Consider the following 17,314-nt stretch of genomic DNA (forward strand, 5'->3'; position numbering starts at 1 on the left):
TCCGGGGGGGGGGGGGGGGGGGCGTACCCAATGTTTAGCAGCCGCTTCTTTGCTGTTGGCTTGGATATGGATGTGTAGTCATCGTAGTTGCTGATGTCCAGGACAAACAGCTCGAGGCGGTCCCGGAGCGTCTCCGGGTCCATGGCTGGCTCTCGGCTGCCTGCGACAAGAGTAGCTTTCAACGCGAATCGGGTTGGAGTTGGGGACTTCCGGCGAATGTGGCGCCGTGGCAGAGGAGAGGAGGGAAAGAGGAGAAAGCGGGGGGCGGGGGGGGCGGGGGAGTGTTTGTATGTATGTATGTAAGTGTGTGTGTATGTATGTATGTATGTATGTATGTATGTATGTATGTATGTATGTATGTATGTATGTATGTATGTATGTATGTATGTATGTATGTATGTAAGTGTGTGTGTGTGTCTGTGTGTGTATGTGTGTATGCTAGTGTGTGTGTGTGTGTGCGTGCGCGCGCGTTTGTGGGTTCCTTCGAAGGCCCACATCACCACTCCGACATACGCACAACTCTTCTCCCACAACATCGTCTCCTCACCCCCCCCCTTTTGGGCGCAGCCAATACGACACTGATCGGCCAAGCGATGCGCGACGCATTTGGTTGAGCTTCATTGCGCAGCGCCGATGCCAGGCCAGGCCTGGACATGCGACGGCGAGCGGATGCACCACAGCCGGTAAAGGCGGATGGCTTCGCGGACAATGAGACGGTCCTTCTCCTTCTCATCTTCAGGAAGCTCGTCGTAGGGCACAAGGAGGGAGGGGTCTGCAGTTTCGCGGTTACGCTCGATCCATGCCACATGCTGGGCATCGGCAGCCTTGTTGATAAAGTCGTCATTGAGATTGTCCTTGATGGCCCGCGCCGATTTTGATGAGCCCATGACAGCCTTGACCGACTCGCACGCCACCCGCGCCGCCTCCCTGTTCTCGTGCTTGTACCGTTCCGGCAGTTCGTCGTAGTCCAAGTTGGCAATGTCATACTCTACATCGTCCACAAGCTTCGGTCTGGGCAGGAAAGAGCCATCGGGCTGTGTGACAGTGGCATGTGAGTTCCTCTCCTCTCGTTACAGAGCGCCAAAATGCAATGGACTTGATGTGCTGCACGCGTGCGGACGCGTGGGTGCGGACGCGTGGGTGCGGAGGGGGGGGGGGAGGGGGTCAATGTGACAATGTGATAAGGGTTGAAAAAAACGTCCGCTTCAGCTCAGAGCCGGCGCGGATACCAGGGCTCCCTGAGCAGCACACCGGGCAGAGAGAGGGTGTGACTATGTCGACATGGTAGCACGCTCTGCACACGGAACAAGGAGGTGACTGGGGCACAGGAGCGTGCCGTATGCATGGAGGAGTGGACCACGTCGCCGGGACCGGTGATGCCGGGACGGCCAAAACACCGCTCGGCCCGCCCGTAGCGGCAGGTGTAGGGCATTGCCTAGCCAGCAGAGGTGCGGAGAGGGTCGGGGAGGAGGGATGGGTGCAAGGGTAAGGGGGTCAGGGGTGCAGGGGGAGTGTGCGGACGTACCTGCATGCGGTTGAGGCGCCACTTGTGGTGGAGGCGGGCGGCGACCATACGGACATACTCTTCATGGCTCGTTCCGTGCTTGAACGCACCCTTGTCCAAGAGCTGCGCAAGCGAGTCCTGGGCGGCAAGGCTAGGGCGTGCCTCTGTGGCTGAGCTCGAGTCTGTCTTGCGTCCACGGCGGCGGGCGGGTGCCTCGGACGACGAGGTATCCGTCAGCTCGCCCGAGAACGAGGAGCCCGTCTGCTGTCCGCCGCTTGACGTCGACGACGAGCTTCGCGACGAGGTAGCGCGGCCACCGCGAAGGTTGCAGTCTGTGCAGAGGCCGTTGTGCTGGACCAAGTAGTATGGTGCATTGCACCCCGGGGTACAACACTCGTCCGAGGACCCGCTGCTCATACCCCTGCGTTGAGTGTGCTCCCGTCCCACCCCGTTGCTCACCTCGACCGTCTCTCGTCGCAAAGTCGTCGAACAATGGCAAGCCAACCCAAAGCAATCACTGAATTGAAATGGCCACCCGCACCGCCGTTGCTGCTACCTGCCAATTCCCTCTACTAACAACTTGTCGAAGGCTGATCATCGTCGCGCATTCCTGCCTCTCCATCCGCTTGCCTACCTGTGCCCCATCCTTGCTGCACTTTCTGCGCACCTCTGGTTCCTCCTCATCCGTTCATGTGCATGAAGAAGGTCAATTATTGGTCGCCTTACCGCGGAAGGCGGCGGAAGACTCCACCACCAATACCATAGAAGCACATGACTTTACAGCGGCGAGGTCACAAACGGGTCGTCGATGCCGGCCGATGCGGCGGCGAGCATGTCGGCCACAACATCGAGCCGATCCTGGCCCCACGTGAGCGTCGACGGCACGTGATCAATGGTGAACGATGGAACGCCGCACACGCCCGCGGCGACGGCGGCGTCGGTGTTGGCCCGCAGCGCGCCCTTGGCCTCAACGCTTGCCGCTTCCGCCACAAGCTGCGCTCCCGCAAAGCCCGCGCTGTCGAGGACGCGCGCCAGCTCGCTTGTCATCGTCACGTCGACGCCGTCGGCCCAAACTGCCCGCGAGACGTCAGGGAACGCCGAAGGCTCCAGCGCCAGCGCCCGCAGCGCGAGGAGAGGCGAGAACGGAAAGCCAGGTGGCAGCGCCAGTTCGACACCCCACCACTCTGCCCAGGTCTCTGCCGCGCGCAGCGCGTACGCCTGCTTGGCCGGTGGCCGCGCCGCCATCGACGTTCCGATCGCCTTGAGCAGGCCAGAGAGGAAGATCGGGATAAAGGTGACCTGCGCACCGGTCTCGGCCGCTATCGCGCCCACCGCCTGCGCTGCTAGGTATGCAAACGGTGAGAGCACGTCAACATAGACCTGCAGCGTGGGGATGCGGACCCGTGCCGACTGCGGCGGCGCAGGCACACACCGCGTCAGCCGCGCCTCGGTGTTGCCGAGCGCCCGCTCGACATGCGGCAGCATGTCGCCGCCCCACAGGAACGAGCCGCCGGGCAGGCCAAAGCACGGCACACCAAACGCGCCGAGCGCCGCAAGACTCTCAGTCGTCGCTGTAAGCTCGGCCTTGACCTGCGGGTCCGCAATCGCAGCCGAAACGTCCAGGCCCGGTGCCACACCAGCCAACAGCCCAGCGAGCTCGTCGACGTCGGCCAGGTTGGCGCCCTTCACCCAGTACGCCGCATACAACGCGTGGACCGCCTCACCACGCTCCGGTCCGTCTGGCAGCGCAGTGAGCGCCCGCAGCGCACTCAGCGTCCGGATCGGATGCCGCTTGTTCCACACCAGCGGCACAGCATACCGCTTGGCAGACCGCACAAGATCGGCTCGCACCACCCGGACCTTGGCCGCCGACATCGCGTCCGATGCCGAGCCGTCCTTGCCCTGCGGCGCCGCGCTCAGCTTGTACAGCCCACCAAGGACCACCGGTTGGTCTGTCGCCCACCGCGCGCGCCATAAGTGCGTTGCTACGCTCCCTCCCACGAGCCGTCTCCCACGCTCGCCCCTTCCGTACAGCTCACCGTAGTCCCACACCGCGCCGCTGCAGCCTCGACCCGATGCGACACCATGTACGCATACGGACATGCGAGGTCAAAGTAGAACACCAGCTTTGCCGCCATGGTATCCCAGCCGTGGCCTTCTTGCCCGACAAGGAGCGAAGAGTGACGGCTTGGCAGCGAGTCCGCAACAGGCATCCAGCTGGCGGCTGGCTCACCACCCAGCCAGTTCAAAAAATATTCTGCTCGCGCACCCCCCCCCCCCCCCCCCCCCCCCACCGCTCTTCCTTTTTTACGTCACACCGTCACTTCCGCGCTTTGTCGAATACACTGCCCCAGTCCCGCCACTACCCCTCCCACACTCGCGTCCACACCCGCATGGCATCTGGCACTCACCAGCCGACGGTAGTGGGCCTACCGGCTGCGGCAGTGGGGACGCCTGCGGCACTGGCGTGGTCTGCAACCAACGCTGTCGCCCTAACTGCTCGGGGCGCCGTCTTCCTCCTCGCACCCTCACCGGCTGCCTCCCGGCCGACAGCCACCGCCGACGACCACGCCCCCTTCCGCCGTGTCGCCGCCATCGCCCTCGCAGATCACGGCTCGTCGGCTCCGTCGCCGCTTCTTGTCCGCGAGCGTGCGCTCAAGGCTGCCAAGACCTCCCGCGGCCAGTCTGCTGCTGCTGCTGCCGCTGCTGCTGCTGCTGATACTGCTGCTGCTGCCGCTGCATATGCTGCCGCCGCTGCTGCATCGTCGTCGTCTTGCCGCCCGTGGCCGCATCCACTCGGCCGCCCGCGCGCCTTTGTTGCCTCTGTCTGGGGCCCGCTTGGTTCTGACGGCCGCGGCGGGTGCGCGCTCGCGCTGCTCGACTCGACCGGTGCCGCCGTCGTGTATGCGCCGGGGCCGGGGCAGGTGCCGACCTGGCTCCCCTGCCTCGACCTCTCCGCCGCCGTCTTTGACCACTTGCTTGCCCGCAACGAGCCGCCGCCGCCGGCGACGCCCGAGCCTGATGCTGAGCTTCCACCGGCCGAGCCACCACAACGCACCAACAAACGCGCGCTTGCCGATGACGCGCCTCTTGCCCGCCACGCCCTCTCAGCTCTCGCATGGTCACGCGAGCTTCCAGGCTCCGGTTGCCAGCCGCCGTTCTCGCTTCTCGCGACCGCAGCTGTTGACTCTCTTGTCATCTTTGCCTACACCCCAGCCGAGCGCCCAGTCTCCCGCAGCGCTGTCGCCGTGCCCAAGCTCGCACCGGTCGCCATGATCGAGCTTGCGGTCTCGCTGGGAACGTGCCAGACTGTGGCGCTCCACAAGGTCACCACCATGGACATCACCGACTGGCGCGGCCACGTGCTCGTTGCTGTCGGCACCGCCACTGGTGTTGTTGCCGTCTACACCTTTGTGCCACGGCTGACGCCGGCAAGCGAGCTCGCGCTCACCCTGGCCCGGGTCGTGCCTCTCTACCGTGGCTCGCCGTTTGCTGCCGTCACGACGGTCCGGTTTTCGCCGCCGCTTGGCGGCTCCTCCTCCCCGCCGCCGCACCTCGCCTTTGCACTGCCAAATACAGTCGCGGTGTGGGCGAGCGCCGTCGACGACGTTGATCCAGAACGCGGCCTCGGTCAGCTCGCGGCACCTACCGCCGATGGCACAATCTGTGTCATGCTCCCGTTGCCGACGTGCAGCGTTGACACCGTCGTCTGCTCGGTTTGCCCGTTTCTCCCGCCGGCTGCAGCGGCAGACGCGTCGCAGCTCTGGATCCGCCGGTTCGTGGCGCCCGAGGGCATCACCGGCCTGGCGTGGGAAGTCGACAGGGGGCTCTTCCTCCGGACCACCACGCGGACCGGCGTCTTTTCGCGATACACCCCACGGCTGCACGAAGCGAGCCGTGCGCCGGAGAAGACGATGCCGCTACCGGTCGCAACGAGTGCGGCGGCGCCCGGTCCTGTTGTTAGCGGCCTTGCCACCTCGCTCAACGCCACCCATGTGGCGTACGCCATTGCAGCTGAGAACGAGGTAATGCTGGGATACACCCGGTCTGCGACTGCGCCGACAAAGCTTCAGCCCATGGCCTACTTTTGTCTCCAGCGGTGCTCCGGCCCAAGCGGCGTCCTCGACGTAGACGCCAAAATAGCGTCGGTTCTCCGCTCATCCGCGCCGGTGGTCGCCCTATGGGATCTTGCTGCCGACCTCGTTGCCCGTGCCGACCGCTCCTTGTACGATGCGGTCGTGCTGCAGCTGCTAGACGTCGGGATCGCCGCAGAGGCTTTGACGACTGCCTCGGCGCTCCCGCCGAACCTCCTCGTCGCGCCAATCCATGCCCGAGTCCCAGCCGCAATCCGTGCTGGACGACCGCGCGCTCTCCAGCACGCTATCTTCCTCATGGAGGCCGTCGGCCCCAGCGTTAGTGTCGACGACTCGACGCCCGCGCAGCACTTGCTGCCGAGCTTGAAGCCCTCCTCGCCTTTCGCACGCTCTACCGCTGCGCAGCAACGACACCGCCGCTCGCCGAGCGAACCGGCGCCTCCACCACTGCCACAGCGCTCGTCGCCGACGTGCTCCTCGCGCTCCCGACCCTCTCTCCGGGGCTTCTTGCAAACGCGACCTCGCTCGCCTCTGCCACGGTGGTGGCCGGCTGCCAGCTCGCGGCCGATGTGCTTGCAGCCATGGGCGACGAGAGTGCGGCGTCTGCCGCGTCCCGCGCCGCTGTCGTCGCCGCAGCCGCTGGGCACCCGGACCTGACGCTCGAACCGTACAAGGCGCCACAACGAGAGACGTGTCCATTTTGCGCTGCTCCAGTGGCGTACACCCCGCGCGAGATGAGCAGCGAGGGGTGGTCCACCTGTGATGCTGGCCACCCGCTCGAGCGCTGTGCGCTCTCGTACGGCCTGCTTGACGTGACCCGGACCGAGCGTGGGTGCGAGTGGTGCGCAGCGCGGTTTGCTTCGGCGAACGAGGGCCTCAGCTGGCTCCCAGAGCTCGGCTCGGCAGCTTGCCCAGTGTGCGGGCTCGCGTAGTGTGTAGATAATTGCTCAAGCTCGAGCTGCGGTAACACAGCTAGAGCCACACGCGCACACACGGCACGCTCTGTTTACTTCACAATGCAGCGGTGGCGGCAGCAGCAGCCTCCTCGGCCTCGGCGGCTTCGATCTGGGCACGGACAATCTTAGCTTCGTCAAGAGCAGCGACAAAGTCGGCGCGCGAGCAGGCCTGACCAATGAACGAGTGCTCGAGAAGCTTTGTGGCGGTGGCGCGGTTCGAGGCGTCGACCTCGAGGGCGCGGGCGAGAAAGTCGCGAAAGGCCTCGGACCAGCGGTCGGGCTCCTGGAGCGAGGGCGAGCCGTGGGTGGCGATAAGGAATAGAGCGCGCATGGGCGGGAACTCGCAGTACGGCGGCTCGGCATCGGCCATCTCGATGGCGGCAATGCCGAGCGACCAGACGTCGACCGGAATGCCGTACGGCTGGCCGCGGACGATTTCGGGCGCCATCCAGTATGGCGTCCCGACGACCTGGCCCTCGGCCTGGCCTTTGCCGTCCTTGGGATCGAGGCGAGTGGAAAAGCCAAAGTCGGCGAGCTTGATGTCGCCTGCCGACGAGAGCAAGATGTTCTCGGACTTGATGTCGCGGTGGATGACATTGAACTGGTGGAGGAACTCGAGCGCACAGAGAATCGGCCGACAGACATATGCAATCTCAGCCTCGGACATCTCGCGGTAGGCAATGACGTCAGTGAGGGCGCCGGCGTCGATAAACTCCATGCAGATCCAGAGCATGGACGAGGCCTCGAGGTATGCGCCGGCAAAGCGGACAATGTTCGGGTGTGCGACCACCTTCATCATGGCGATCTCGTTTTGCAGACCAAGCATGTCCACGTTCTCGCCCGAGAGCTCGATTTGCTTGATGGCCACCACGCTCTGCGACTCGTTGTGGACGCCCTTGTACACATCACCAAAGCCGCCGGCCCCAATCTTGACGAGCGTGCCAAAGAGCGGCGCCGGGTCTGTGCCGTCCACCAGCGCCTCGAGTACTTCCATCGAGCCGTCAAGCTCCGGCAAGGCCGAGAACGCCGCCACAATGGCTGCCGCCTGCGACGCGTTGTCGGTGAGCCGGCGCGCCGACGCGGCGTCGGCAGCGTCGGCGCCCCCTGGCGGCGAGAGCGCGAGCTCATCGAGCGCGCCTGGCGCAATAGAGTCACGGGCAAGCCGCCCGCGGCTGGCGGCCCCGGCCCCGGTTGTCTGTGGGCCCTCGGCCTGGAACTGCAGGACCTGCAGGATGGCCGTCGTGTTGTTCTTCATCTCGGCCTCGGTAAAGTCGCTCTCGCGGAGCAGCTCTTTCCACTCATCGGGAAGGCCCTCGAGAATGCCGTCGAGGACGGTGACATGCACGTCGTGGGTGACGTTGAACGGGGTGGAAATCGAGCCTCGGAGACACTGCGAGAGGACGTCGAGCCAGGCCTTGCGCACCATCTCGGACTCGGCTGAGAGCTGCCACACCCGGGTCGGCGTGTCGACCTCAAACGGGAAGCGCTTGGTTGAGACCTTGGATAGCGGGCGGACGTCGGTGGCGTTGTTCATGTTAATGGCGCCCAGGGCCTCGGCCAGCGAGTCCCCGCGCTCCTTAAAGTAGTACACCTTGTTGGCCTCGAGCACAAACCACCTCCGCTTCCACTTGCGGGCCAGCTTGGACCCGCCACGCTTCTCGAGAAAGCCGCGCTTGGAGGCCGGTTGCGGTGATGCTGTGGTGTGGTGTGTCCACGGGAGGGAGGAAGGCAGAGTGTGAGGAGAGGGGAAGGTGGGGGGGGGGGAGGGAGGGAGGGAGGGAGGGCGACAGGAGAGGCTGGGCGTACCTGCGGACATGGTGGAGATCTCTCCCTTGCGGTGGCCAACGACTTGCGGGAGGGAGGGGAGGGGAGAGGGGGGGGTGGGCGAGGGGAAGGGGGTGGGGTGGGGGTGGGGATGGAAATGGAGGGGGGTGAGGGGGGCGAGACGGAGGGGGCCGAGGGGCAAAGGGGAGCGAAGAGAAAGAGAGCTGTACCGCCCGTTGATGGTAGATGTGGTGGGCGTGTTGGCAAGCTTGCTGACGACCGGCGCGCCGAGGACTGACCAAGTGATTGGAGGAGAGAGGATGAACCTTTTTTGATTCATTTCATCCGGCAGGGAAAGAAAAGCTCACAACAAAACAAGCAAACAACCCAGTCGTCGACTGCTCTGCCTGTCACTGGCTGGCATCGGGTGGCACCGGGTGGCACCGGGTGGCACTGACTGGCACCGTCTGGCACCAACTGGCACCGTCTGGCACCAACTGGCACCGGGTGGCACCAACTGGCACCGTCTGGCACCAACTGGCACCGTCTGGCACCAACTGGCACCGTCTGGCACCAACTGGCACCGGGTGGCACCAACTGGCACCGTCTGGCACCAACTGGCACCGTCTGGCACCAACTGGCACCGGGTGGCACCAACTGGCACCGTCTGGCACCAACTGGCACCGTCTGGCACCAACTGGCATCGGGTGGCACCGGGTGGCACCGGGTGGCACCAACTGGCACCGTCTGGCACCAACTGGCACCGTCTGGCACCAACTGGCACCGTCTGGCACCAACTGGCACCGTCTGGCACCAACTGGCACCGTCTGGCACCAACTGGCACCGGGTGGCACCAACTGGCACCGTCTGGCACCAACTGGCACCGTCTGGCACCAACTGGCACCGGGTACATCGCCACACTTTTTGCCACACCTGCAGGTCCCTTCCACGGACCAGCAGAGCCACAGTGGCCGTCTATCCCCCTCCTCCTTCCCTTTCCCCTCTCTACTGGCCACCAACCCTGCCCGGCCCTCCCCCCTCACCCGCACCCTCCGTCCCCTCGCGGCATTTCCACCCGCTGTCTCGCCCGCTCGTCTTGCCATGGCCGCCCGCGCCGACTATGACGCCGAGGACCTCAACCGCAAGACCTACGTCGTCGCCGTCAACCAGACAGACCGCGCCCTCACCGCCTTTGACTACATCACAAGTACGCCTCTCCCCCCCCCCCCCCCCCCCACTCCTCCCCTCCCTCCCTCCCCATCCCCTCCCCCCCACTCACACCGCCACCCGACAGAGTTCCTCTCGCGCGAGCGTGACAAGGTTGTCCTGCTGTACTGCTTGGAAAAGTCAGCGGCGACGCTGCGGGAGATGCGGGAAAAGTTCGAGTTTCTGTCCGAGCTGGCTGGCCGGCTCCGCGAGCGGTCCATCTCGCACCGGTGCTTTGTGAAGAAGGGCAAGGCCAAGAAGCTCATTGTCGCCTTTGCCCGCGAGCTCAACGCCTCAGTCATTGTCCTCGGCACACGCGCGCGCTCCATGCTCAAGCGCTTTGTCCTGGGCTCGGTCTCGGCACATGTCATTGCCCACGCGCCGTGCTCGGTCCTGGCCGTCATCGACAACAAGGTGACCCGCGCCAACCGCGAGGCCGGCACTCCGGCGACGGCCCGGAACTTTCTCTGCTACGTTGATGGCTCGGACATGGCCCACGCCGCGTTCAACAAGCTCGTCACTGAAGTCGCCGTGGCAGATGACAAGGTCACCACCTTTTCACTCCTTCCGCTGGCAGCGTCAGCGTCAGGCTCCCCGCCGCGCTCGGCAGCCGCGGGATCAGCCGCCAAACCTGGCGCCGCCGCCGCCGTCTCGGCCGTCGCCTCCGCCGCCACCACCTCGCCGATCCCGGCCCCGTCCGGCGGCTCTCGCGCCCGCGCCTCATCGAGCTCGTCAGTCGAGGCTGCTGCCGTCGCTGCGGTCGCCGATGCTTCCGACGCTGCAGGGTCCAACGCCGGCCCCGCCCATGCTTCCGCCGCGGCAGCCAGTGCTCCTGTCAACCCAGCACGTGCCAACGCGCCGCACACGCCTGAGCTCCTTTCGGAGCGCGAGAAGATGCTCTCGATGCGCCTGGCAACCTACGCATCGTTTGCGCAGGCGTACCAGCTGCGGACCTCGGCCGTTGTCCTCGGCCAGGCCCGCCCGCTCGAGCGCGCTCTCCGCGCCGCCGCCAAGACATACCAGGTCGACGGCCTCGTCCTCGGCGTGCCGGGCCCCGAGGCTGTCGAGGCCACTCCGCGCGACAAGGCGCTGGTTGACGTCGCCGTCGCATGCGTGCAAAAGGCTGTTTGCAACGTCGTCCTCATCGTCAAGTACGTCGAGCTCGACACCACCGCTTCCCGGTTCGACATGGACCCACAGGGCGCACGCATCCATGCCCTCCGCGCCCGGGTCGCTCAACTCAACAGCAGCTGCCCGCCTCCGTCGTCCTCGGCAACAGACTCGGCCCCAGGCCCTGCCACACCGCCGCGGGTCATCATCCCGCCTCGCCGGAGAAAGCGTGCAACCTCGTTTGCCGAGCTCATTTCCAAGGTCGAGTACGACGAGGACGAGCCGCCCGCCGCAGCCGGGGCCGCGTCGCCGTCGCGTGTTGCGGTCGCCGGCGTCCATCCACTCCTCACGCCCAAGGCCTCCGGCTCGATGGACCTGCCGACGCCGGTGACGCCAGCGGCAGGCCTGCAGTGGGACGAGGACTCTGGCGAAGGCAACTTTGTCGTCTCGTCATCGTCCGAGTACACTGGTTCGTACTACTCGACGGCGTCAGACCTGCACATCGGCTCATCGCTCTCGCTCTCGACCTCCTCGCACGGCTCGGTTGACTCTGCATTCCTTGACTTTTTGGAGGATGTCGGCGCCGGCGACAAGCTCATGACCTCCATCCGCCGCAGATCGTCGTCGTCGATGTCGGACACCCTCTCGTCCGGCACCCTTCCGTCAGCGTCGAGCTCATCCTCGGCCGCCGGCGAGAACATCTCATCATCAGCCGCGCCCTCGTAGCAAACATCTATTTCTGCTGACCTGCCGTAGCACATTGCATGTGTTAATGAAGCGACAAACAAGTTAGAAGAGCTCAAAGTCGTCATCAACCTCGGCACCACCGTCCGAGTCCGAGTCAGAGTCGTCCTCGATGACCGGAGTCGGGCCGTTGGAGAGCTCCATCTCCTCGCCGGCAACAAGGCGGTCGATCTGGGCCATGAGCTTGCAGTCGGCGTTGTTGGCGCGGAAGATCTCGTGCCAGACAACAATGCCCGACTTGTTGATGAGGAAGGCGTGCGGGAGGTTGATGACAAGCTCCTCCATGACCTCCTTGTACGCCGACGCAACGGTCTTGTTGGCGTCCCAGGCGACGTTCATCTTCTTGAGGTGCTGGCCGGGCTCGGCGTACTTCTCCTTGGTGAGCATGCCCTCGGCGTACGACTTCTCCGGGTCGGTCGAGACGCAGATGACGTTAAGCGCATCGGCGTGCTTGGCGGCGACGTCAGCGAACTTCTCGTAAGCGTGGAAGTTGGCCTTGTCCCACTTGGCCCAGAACACAAGCAGAGTGTGCTTGTCGTCCGAGAGCAGCGGGCGCGGCTCACCGTTGACAAACTCGACCTGCGGGGGCAGTAGCAAGCGGTGGGGCGGGGTGAGTCATTTGCCTCTTTCTCTCTCTCTCTCTCGCCATCTGTCACTCACTCTCCCCTCGCTTGCCCATCGTGGGTGGACAGATGCGTCTCTGCTTTGACCCTCCCCTGCCCCCCGCGCAGTTGCACCAAAAAATGTCCCTGCGACACCGCATGGTCGCCGCCTTCCGTCGGGACACAGCCACAGCGCGCGGTCCCTGTGTTCCCGTGCAATGGATGGAGGGAGAGAGGGGAGAGAAGGGAAGGTATTTGGCCTGGAGGAGAGAGAGGGGGAGGAGGGGGGAGGGGGAGGGGGGGGGGCAGAGGGGCCAGAGGCGGGGACAAAGTGCTTCACGAAGCCCATCCACATCCAGGGCAGGGGGGAAGGGGAAGGGAGGGGGGGGGGGGGGGGGGGGGGGGGGGGGGGGAACGGGGGTGAGGGTGGAGAGAATGCGGAGAAGGGTACGTACGGTGTCGATGCCAGGGGCCTCCTTGCCGAGGGCGGGGTCGTCGTCGTACACGATGTAGTTCACACCAGAAGCAGCCATGGTTGTTGTGGGAGATAAGGGGTGGCGTTTGTGTGTTTGTCAATTGGTCGTCGAGTCGTCGACAGGAGTCACCGCCGCTGCCGGCGGGCTCGACTGCCGCATGCACAGGCTAGTACCCAAAGTCATAGTCAAACAGATCGGAATCGGAATCGTCAACGGCGGCAAAGAACAGCGGGGCCTTGGGCAAGCTTCCGGGCTCGCGCTTGGTCTTGAGCTGGAGGCCCGAGTCGTAGCTCGGGACGTTGGCGGGCGGAGCGAGAGGCCACGGGTGGAGACAAACTTGGCGTCGTCGACGACGGCGTCCATGCGGCGGACGGTGTACATGTCGCGCGAGGCCATCGAGCGGGCAAACCGCTTCGCCCGCTTGATGTGAAGCGAGGGGTCAGCCGCCGACCGACGCGCGTCGTCGCGCTCGCGTTTGCGGCGAGCCTCGGCCGAGCCGGCCGACGCCGCCGAGAATCCGGAGCCACCCGAGCAGGTAGGACAGACGTCGAGCCCGTGGCCACACTCTTGGTGAAACTCGTGGCCGCACTTGAAGACCTTGGTGACCAGATCAGCTGCCGCACTCCGGAGTGATGCGCCGCACATGGCGCACTTGGTGAGCGTCGAGACGCACGGCTTGGAGAGCTGCCGGACCAGCCGCTGGACGTATGAGTGTCCGTCGCGGGCAAGGAGCTTGTTTGTCGTCTGCAGCAGGACAGACTCGTAGCGATACGACTCCATAATGCCAACGATAACGTCCTGGAACTCACCGTACTCGCGGTCACCATGATCGCGTAAGATCTTGGTCAGCAACGCAGTGAGCGAGACGTGGCCGGCCATGCCGCCAAGCACCTCGAGCATGAGCGGCTTTAGCAGGCTTGTCTTTGCCCCGCCACTACCCGGCTCGAGCGTCCTGTCTAGCAGTCCGAACCAGAGCGCCCGCGACTCAGCATCGTCGTCCTCACGCTGCGTCGTCCGCTGACACACTCCAATGGCCATGCCAAACATCTTGTGCAGCGCCTCGGAGTCGCTGGCGGCGACGGCGTCGTCGAACCTGCGCATGACGAGGTCGACGGCGCCCGACGCGTCACCGGTTCGCTCCAACAGATATGCCGTCGCCTCGGTCACCCCGTGCTTGGAGCAGACGGCGAGGACAACGTCAAGTCGGTACGAGTCGTGGCTCTGCACAAACTCGAGGACCTTGCTCGGCTCATACGCGCACATCAGTGCCACGTACTTTTCCTGCAACGAGGCAAGAAACGCCGGATCGTCACGGGCGGCTGCGCGCCGCCGTGCACGCGCACGCCGTGCACGCGCACGCCGCCCGCTCGTCCCTTTTCCGCCAAGCGACGAGCCCCACGCCGCGGCCGAGCTTGGCGACGCCATGACCACCGTCTCGGTCTCGCCGCTCCCGACCGCAACATCGGGATCAAGCATCGCCTGCGGGCCGTCGAGCAGCGCCTTGAGGTAGTTGTACAACAGCCGCGGAAACCGCTCCAGCGAGCTCACAACCTGCTCGTGCTCGTCAGCAAAGTGGTCTACAATGAGCGAGCCGGCCTGGACTGAGTCGAGCTGGACAAGCGCCGAGAGCCGCGCTAGCACTGCAGCCTTGACGCTCGCGAGCGGCGATGCCAGCGGCGCGCTCGAGCCTGGCTCTGCAGCTTCCCCACCGCAGTAGGACGCGGCAGGCCCGGTGCTGGCCGGAGACCCAGTCGCACCAGGTGCTCGACATCGTCCGACGCCGAGCCATCCGACTCGTCGTCGTACTCATCGTCTTCGTCGTCGCCGTCGCCGTCGGCCACTGCAGCAGTGACCAGCAGCTCACGCACAACGCCAAAGACCTGCGGGGCCCGCGCCGGCTCGTCGAGATAGGCGTCGAGCACGCCGCCGGTGTCGCCCTCAAGCCGGCAGAGAACCTCGATGACTCGGTGCGCAGCCGCCCGGGTTGCGGCTTTTTTGAGTGACGCAAAGCGAGCGTGAAGTGGCGGCGCGCCGTCGCCCGGTGCCACCACGGCCATGAGGCTCGAGTCAGGAACCGCATCCGACGCCACGCGCTCAGCACGCGCCACCTCGGCGTTGAGCAGCGACACGACGGCGGCTACGTGAGCGTGCGCCATGCGCGGCTCGGCAGTGTCAAAGCTCACCAAATAGATCATGACATAGTCGGCAAAGACCGGCGAAAGAACAAGAGCGCCAGCGACCGCGAGGTTGGCCAACCACGTGTAGACAGCAGCAACAACATGCGGTTCAAACGGCGGGCGCGGATCGTGCGCTGGCGGCTGCGCCACGGTCTTGGCCTCAGCAGAGATCATGAGCTTCCACTCGGACTCGTCGCACACCACGGTGTCGAGAACGTGGAGCGCAGCCTGGCGCGCATCGAGCCCGGCAGCGCGCAGCACCGGGTCGAGAAACGGACCCTCCAGAACCTTGGTCGCCTCGCGCGCATCCAGCTGCAGCAGCGCGTTGAGCGGCGGCGGCGAGCCGTCGGCTCCGGGCTTGAGCACCCACGCCACCATCGAGAGCTTGACCCGGACAGGGTCGTGGTCGTCGGGTATGGCGCCGGTGGGAAAGGCGCGGCCCTGTAACGTGTACGAAATGTAGAGCAGGAGCTTGTAGCCGAGATCCGACTCGCTGCCCCGGCTTTGGGCGGCGAGCCAGGCGCGGAACATGTCGTCAAGCGGCGCGAGGTAGTCGCCAAGGCCCGCGGTAAAGACGTAAATGAGCGCCTCCCAAAGGCCAGCTGAGCGGCAGAGAGTGACGACCTGGTGAAAGTCGAGCGACGGCAGATCCATGTTGAGGATGCACCGCGAGACAATCTGCAGCTTGCCGAGTTTGGCGTAGAGCTCGACAAAGTCGTGCATCAACACTGGCGCCAGGCTTCGCAGCCGGCCATCAAGCAGGTACGGCTCGAGCGTCTGGAGGAGAGTCTCGCGCGGCGAGAGCAGCTCGCCAGACTCGAGGTCGCGGACAAGAGCTTCGGTGCAGCAGGCCTCGTACAGCTGCGGAAGGAGCTTGTCGGTAGCGCGGATGAGGACGCAGGTCTCGACCACAAGCGAGGTCAGAGCGGAGACCTTGGTCTCGAGGCCAGCGCCGGCCTCGGCTGCCAGCGCCGCGTTGAACAGTTCGACGTAAGCAACCAGGAGCTCGGCAATGAGCTTGGCGATGGTCGCCTTGGCCTGTGGCGAGTCGTGGGGCAGCGGGAGGCCAACAGCGGCCGCGCCGGTTCCGCGGTAGAACGCCGTAGCGAGGCGAAGCGCCGACACAAACTTACCGCGCTGCGCAAGGCCCTGGACCCGCTCGGCCCATGTAAGAACCGCAGCCTTGTACAGGCCGCCCATGCCGAGCAGAAAGGCGGTCCGCCCGCTCACAGCAAGACATGGCGCGTACGAGACTGCGCCGTCGGGTGCAGTCTCGAACGCCAGGTCGAGTGAGACTACTGAGATCGTCTCGAGCGGCGCGAGGCTGTGGGCGTCGACAAAGACGATGGTGAGGTTCGAGGTGAGCGCGAGGAGGACCGACGACGACAGGAAGCGCAACTCGACAACGGCGGCGGTCGTGGGCGGGCCAAGGCTTGCCTGCCGCTCGGCGACCGGTACAAGTCCAGACACATCGTCGCAAGCGATCGAGGTCAGCGAGACCTGCGAGCCGTGCGCAACGGCAAGGAGCGGCGCGTGCGGACTCCACGCTGTGCGCGGCCAAAGTCGCCGACGGATGCGCTGGCTGGAGCGTTGGTCGCCGACGGGAGGCGGAAGACAACCCGTGTCTTTGGGTGCAGGCTAATGACCGAGACCGAGACCGCGGTGGCGACGGCGTAGAGCGACGAGGAGGCGATCTGCGGCGGCGCCAGGCTCCGGCCGCTGGTCAGCGGCTTGAGGTCGTGCACCCGCCCGGCCTGTCCGTCAACGAGGACCCCGGTCTCGGCCTTCCAGCCGAGCAGCGCCTTGCTAAACGAGGTGACCGAGAGCGCGCCGGAGGCGTCGCCCCAAAGCACTGCCGGCTTGTCGAGAACCAGGCTCGCGAGCGCGACCGGTGATGGCGACGCGAGCGTGTCAAGAACCTTGAGCGGCCGAGCGTCGTCAGCATTCCACAGAACGAGTGCGCCTGAGGCGTGGCCGGCGGCGACGACCTGGAACTCGCCAAAGTGGGCCGGCGAGTAGCCACCGGCGATGGCGGTGATGGCGCCCAGGGCCATGCCTGGGCCGGAGCCCAGCGAGCCGAGCACGTTGGCGAGCACATAGCCTCGCTTGCCCGATGCCGCCGTCCGTGCCATAAACCGCAGCACAAGGCCGTGTGACGAGCCGAGGAGCAGCACCGGGTGCGACGCAGTCGGCTCTGGCGCGGGCGGGGGCGCTGCGAGCGCTACCACAGTTGGCAAGCCCATCCGCGACTGCAGCTTTGGCCGGGTCATGTACGCCGAAATGCTCTTGAGCAGCGAGAGCCGGACAATGCCAGACGTTTCGGGCGAGTCGGCCGGTACCGCCCGTAGCGGCGAGACCCGGGTCAGCCCATCGGCAGCAGCGTCGCTGACCGGAACTGGCGCCTGGCTTGCAGCCGCATCCAACGACTGCGCCTGCAACGAGCCCGACGGTGGTGACGGGCCCGGCGGCGGTGACAAACTCGGCGGCGGCGACGATGAACTCGGCGGCGGTGAAGGAGCCTCCAGAGCAGCCACTAGCGAGGGTGTGGAGGCTGGAGCAAAGGCAGCCGCGTCTGCAGCAAACTCTGCCGGAGGTGTGTCTGGTGCAGCGAGGGCCTCCTCCAGAAGACTGCGGGTGGAGGACATGGAGAGGGTGGCAGGGGTAGGGGTAGGGGGGGGGGG

At 65.5% G+C, this 17,314-nt stretch overlaps 8 protein-coding genes across 8 annotated transcripts in view; 2 read left to right on the forward strand and 6 right to left on the reverse strand.

The window, feature by feature from the left end:
* Positions 1-171, reverse strand: part of AMSG_05262 (uncharacterized protein) — a 2,932-nt gene extending 2,761 nt beyond the window's left edge. The window contains exon 1 of the mRNA XM_013902527.1: positions 28-171. Coding sequence (XP_013757981.1) covers positions 28-143 — 116 coding nt within the window. The 5' untranslated portion in view covers positions 144-171. The remainder of the gene's footprint in view (positions 1-27) is intronic.
* Positions 172-601: 430 nt separating this feature from the next.
* Positions 602-1,929, reverse strand: AMSG_05263 (uncharacterized protein). Its single transcript, XM_013902528.1, has 2 exons — positions 1,526-1,929; positions 602-1,034 (listed from the first exon to the last, which is right to left on the reverse strand). The coding sequence occupies exons 1-2, from the start codon at positions 1,919-1,921 to the stop codon at positions 618-620; spliced, it is 813 nt and encodes a 270-aa protein (XP_013757982.1). The 5' UTR covers positions 1,922-1,929; the 3' UTR covers positions 602-617.
* A 352-nt stretch (positions 1,930-2,281) lies between these two features.
* Positions 2,282-3,642, reverse strand: AMSG_05264 (DSBA oxidoreductase; the record flags this gene model as incomplete). The annotated part of the gene is made up of 2 exons (XM_013902529.1): positions 2,282-3,456; positions 3,537-3,642. The coding sequence occupies 2 exons, from the start codon at positions 3,640-3,642 to the stop codon at positions 2,282-2,284; spliced, it is 1,281 nt and encodes a 426-aa protein (XP_013757983.1).
* A 255-nt stretch (positions 3,643-3,897) lies between these two features.
* Positions 3,898-6,561, forward strand: AMSG_05265 (uncharacterized protein; the record flags this gene model as incomplete). Its single annotated transcript, XM_013902530.1, has 2 exons — positions 3,898-5,922; positions 5,961-6,561. 2 exons carry the CDS (start codon positions 3,898-3,900, stop codon positions 6,528-6,530), a joined length of 2,595 nt encoding a protein of 864 aa, XP_013757984.1. The 3' UTR covers positions 6,531-6,561.
* A 48-nt stretch (positions 6,562-6,609) lies between these two features.
* AMSG_05266 (STE/STE20/PAKA protein kinase) lies at positions 6,610-8,377 on the reverse strand (the record flags this gene model as incomplete). Its single annotated transcript, XM_013902531.1, has 2 exons — positions 8,361-8,377; positions 6,610-8,249 (listed from the first exon to the last, which is right to left on the reverse strand). Exons 1-2 carry the CDS (start codon positions 8,368-8,370, stop codon positions 6,610-6,612), a joined length of 1,650 nt encoding a protein of 549 aa, XP_013757985.1. The 5' UTR covers positions 8,371-8,377.
* Positions 8,378-9,215: 838 nt separating this feature from the next.
* On the forward strand, positions 9,216-11,497 carry AMSG_05267 (uncharacterized protein). Its single transcript, XM_013902532.1, has 2 exons — positions 9,216-9,525; positions 9,613-11,497. Exons 1-2 carry the CDS (start codon positions 9,420-9,422, stop codon positions 11,358-11,360), a joined length of 1,854 nt encoding a protein of 617 aa, XP_013757986.1. The 5' UTR covers positions 9,216-9,419; the 3' UTR covers positions 11,361-11,497.
* Positions 11,424-12,513, reverse strand: AMSG_05268 (uncharacterized protein; the record flags this gene model as incomplete). Its single annotated transcript, XM_013902533.1, has 2 exons — positions 11,424-11,957; positions 12,436-12,513. 2 exons carry the CDS (start codon positions 12,511-12,513, stop codon positions 11,424-11,426), a joined length of 612 nt encoding a protein of 203 aa, XP_013757987.1.
* A 109-nt stretch (positions 12,514-12,622) lies between these two features.
* Positions 12,623-17,278, reverse strand: AMSG_05269 (uncharacterized protein; the record flags this gene model as incomplete). The annotated part of the gene is made up of 4 exons (XM_013902534.1): positions 12,623-12,746; positions 12,794-14,144; positions 14,177-16,133; positions 16,175-17,278. The coding sequence occupies 4 exons, from the start codon at positions 17,276-17,278 to the stop codon at positions 12,623-12,625; spliced, it is 4,536 nt and encodes a 1,511-aa protein (XP_013757988.1).
* Positions 17,279-17,314: the final 36 nt, after the last annotated feature.

The sequence above is a fragment of the Thecamonas trahens genome (genome assembly GCF_000142905.1).
Source record: "Thecamonas trahens ATCC 50062 unplaced genomic scaffold supercont1.22, whole genome shotgun sequence".
NCBI classification, from domain to species: Eukaryota; order Apusomonadida; family Apusomonadidae; genus Thecamonas; species Thecamonas trahens.

Excerpts from the sequence above, each read along its gene's own strand:
- AMSG_05263 (XM_013902528.1), bottom strand. The coding sequence starts at position 1,921 with ATGAGCAGCGGGTCCTCGGACGAGTGTTGTACCCCGGGGTGCAATGCA. Across the intron at positions 1,035-1,525 it reads GGCGCCTCAACCGCATGCAG|CCCGATGGCTCTTTCCTGCC; the intron begins GTACGTCCGCAC and ends ACTGTCACACAG.
- AMSG_05267 (XM_013902532.1), top strand. The coding sequence starts at position 9,420 with ATGGCCGCCCGCGCCGACTATGACGCCGAGGACCTCAACCGCAAGACC. Across the intron at positions 9,526-9,612 it reads CGCCTTTGACTACATCACAA|AGTTCCTCTCGCGCGAGCGT; the intron begins GTACGCCTCTCC and ends GCCACCCGACAG.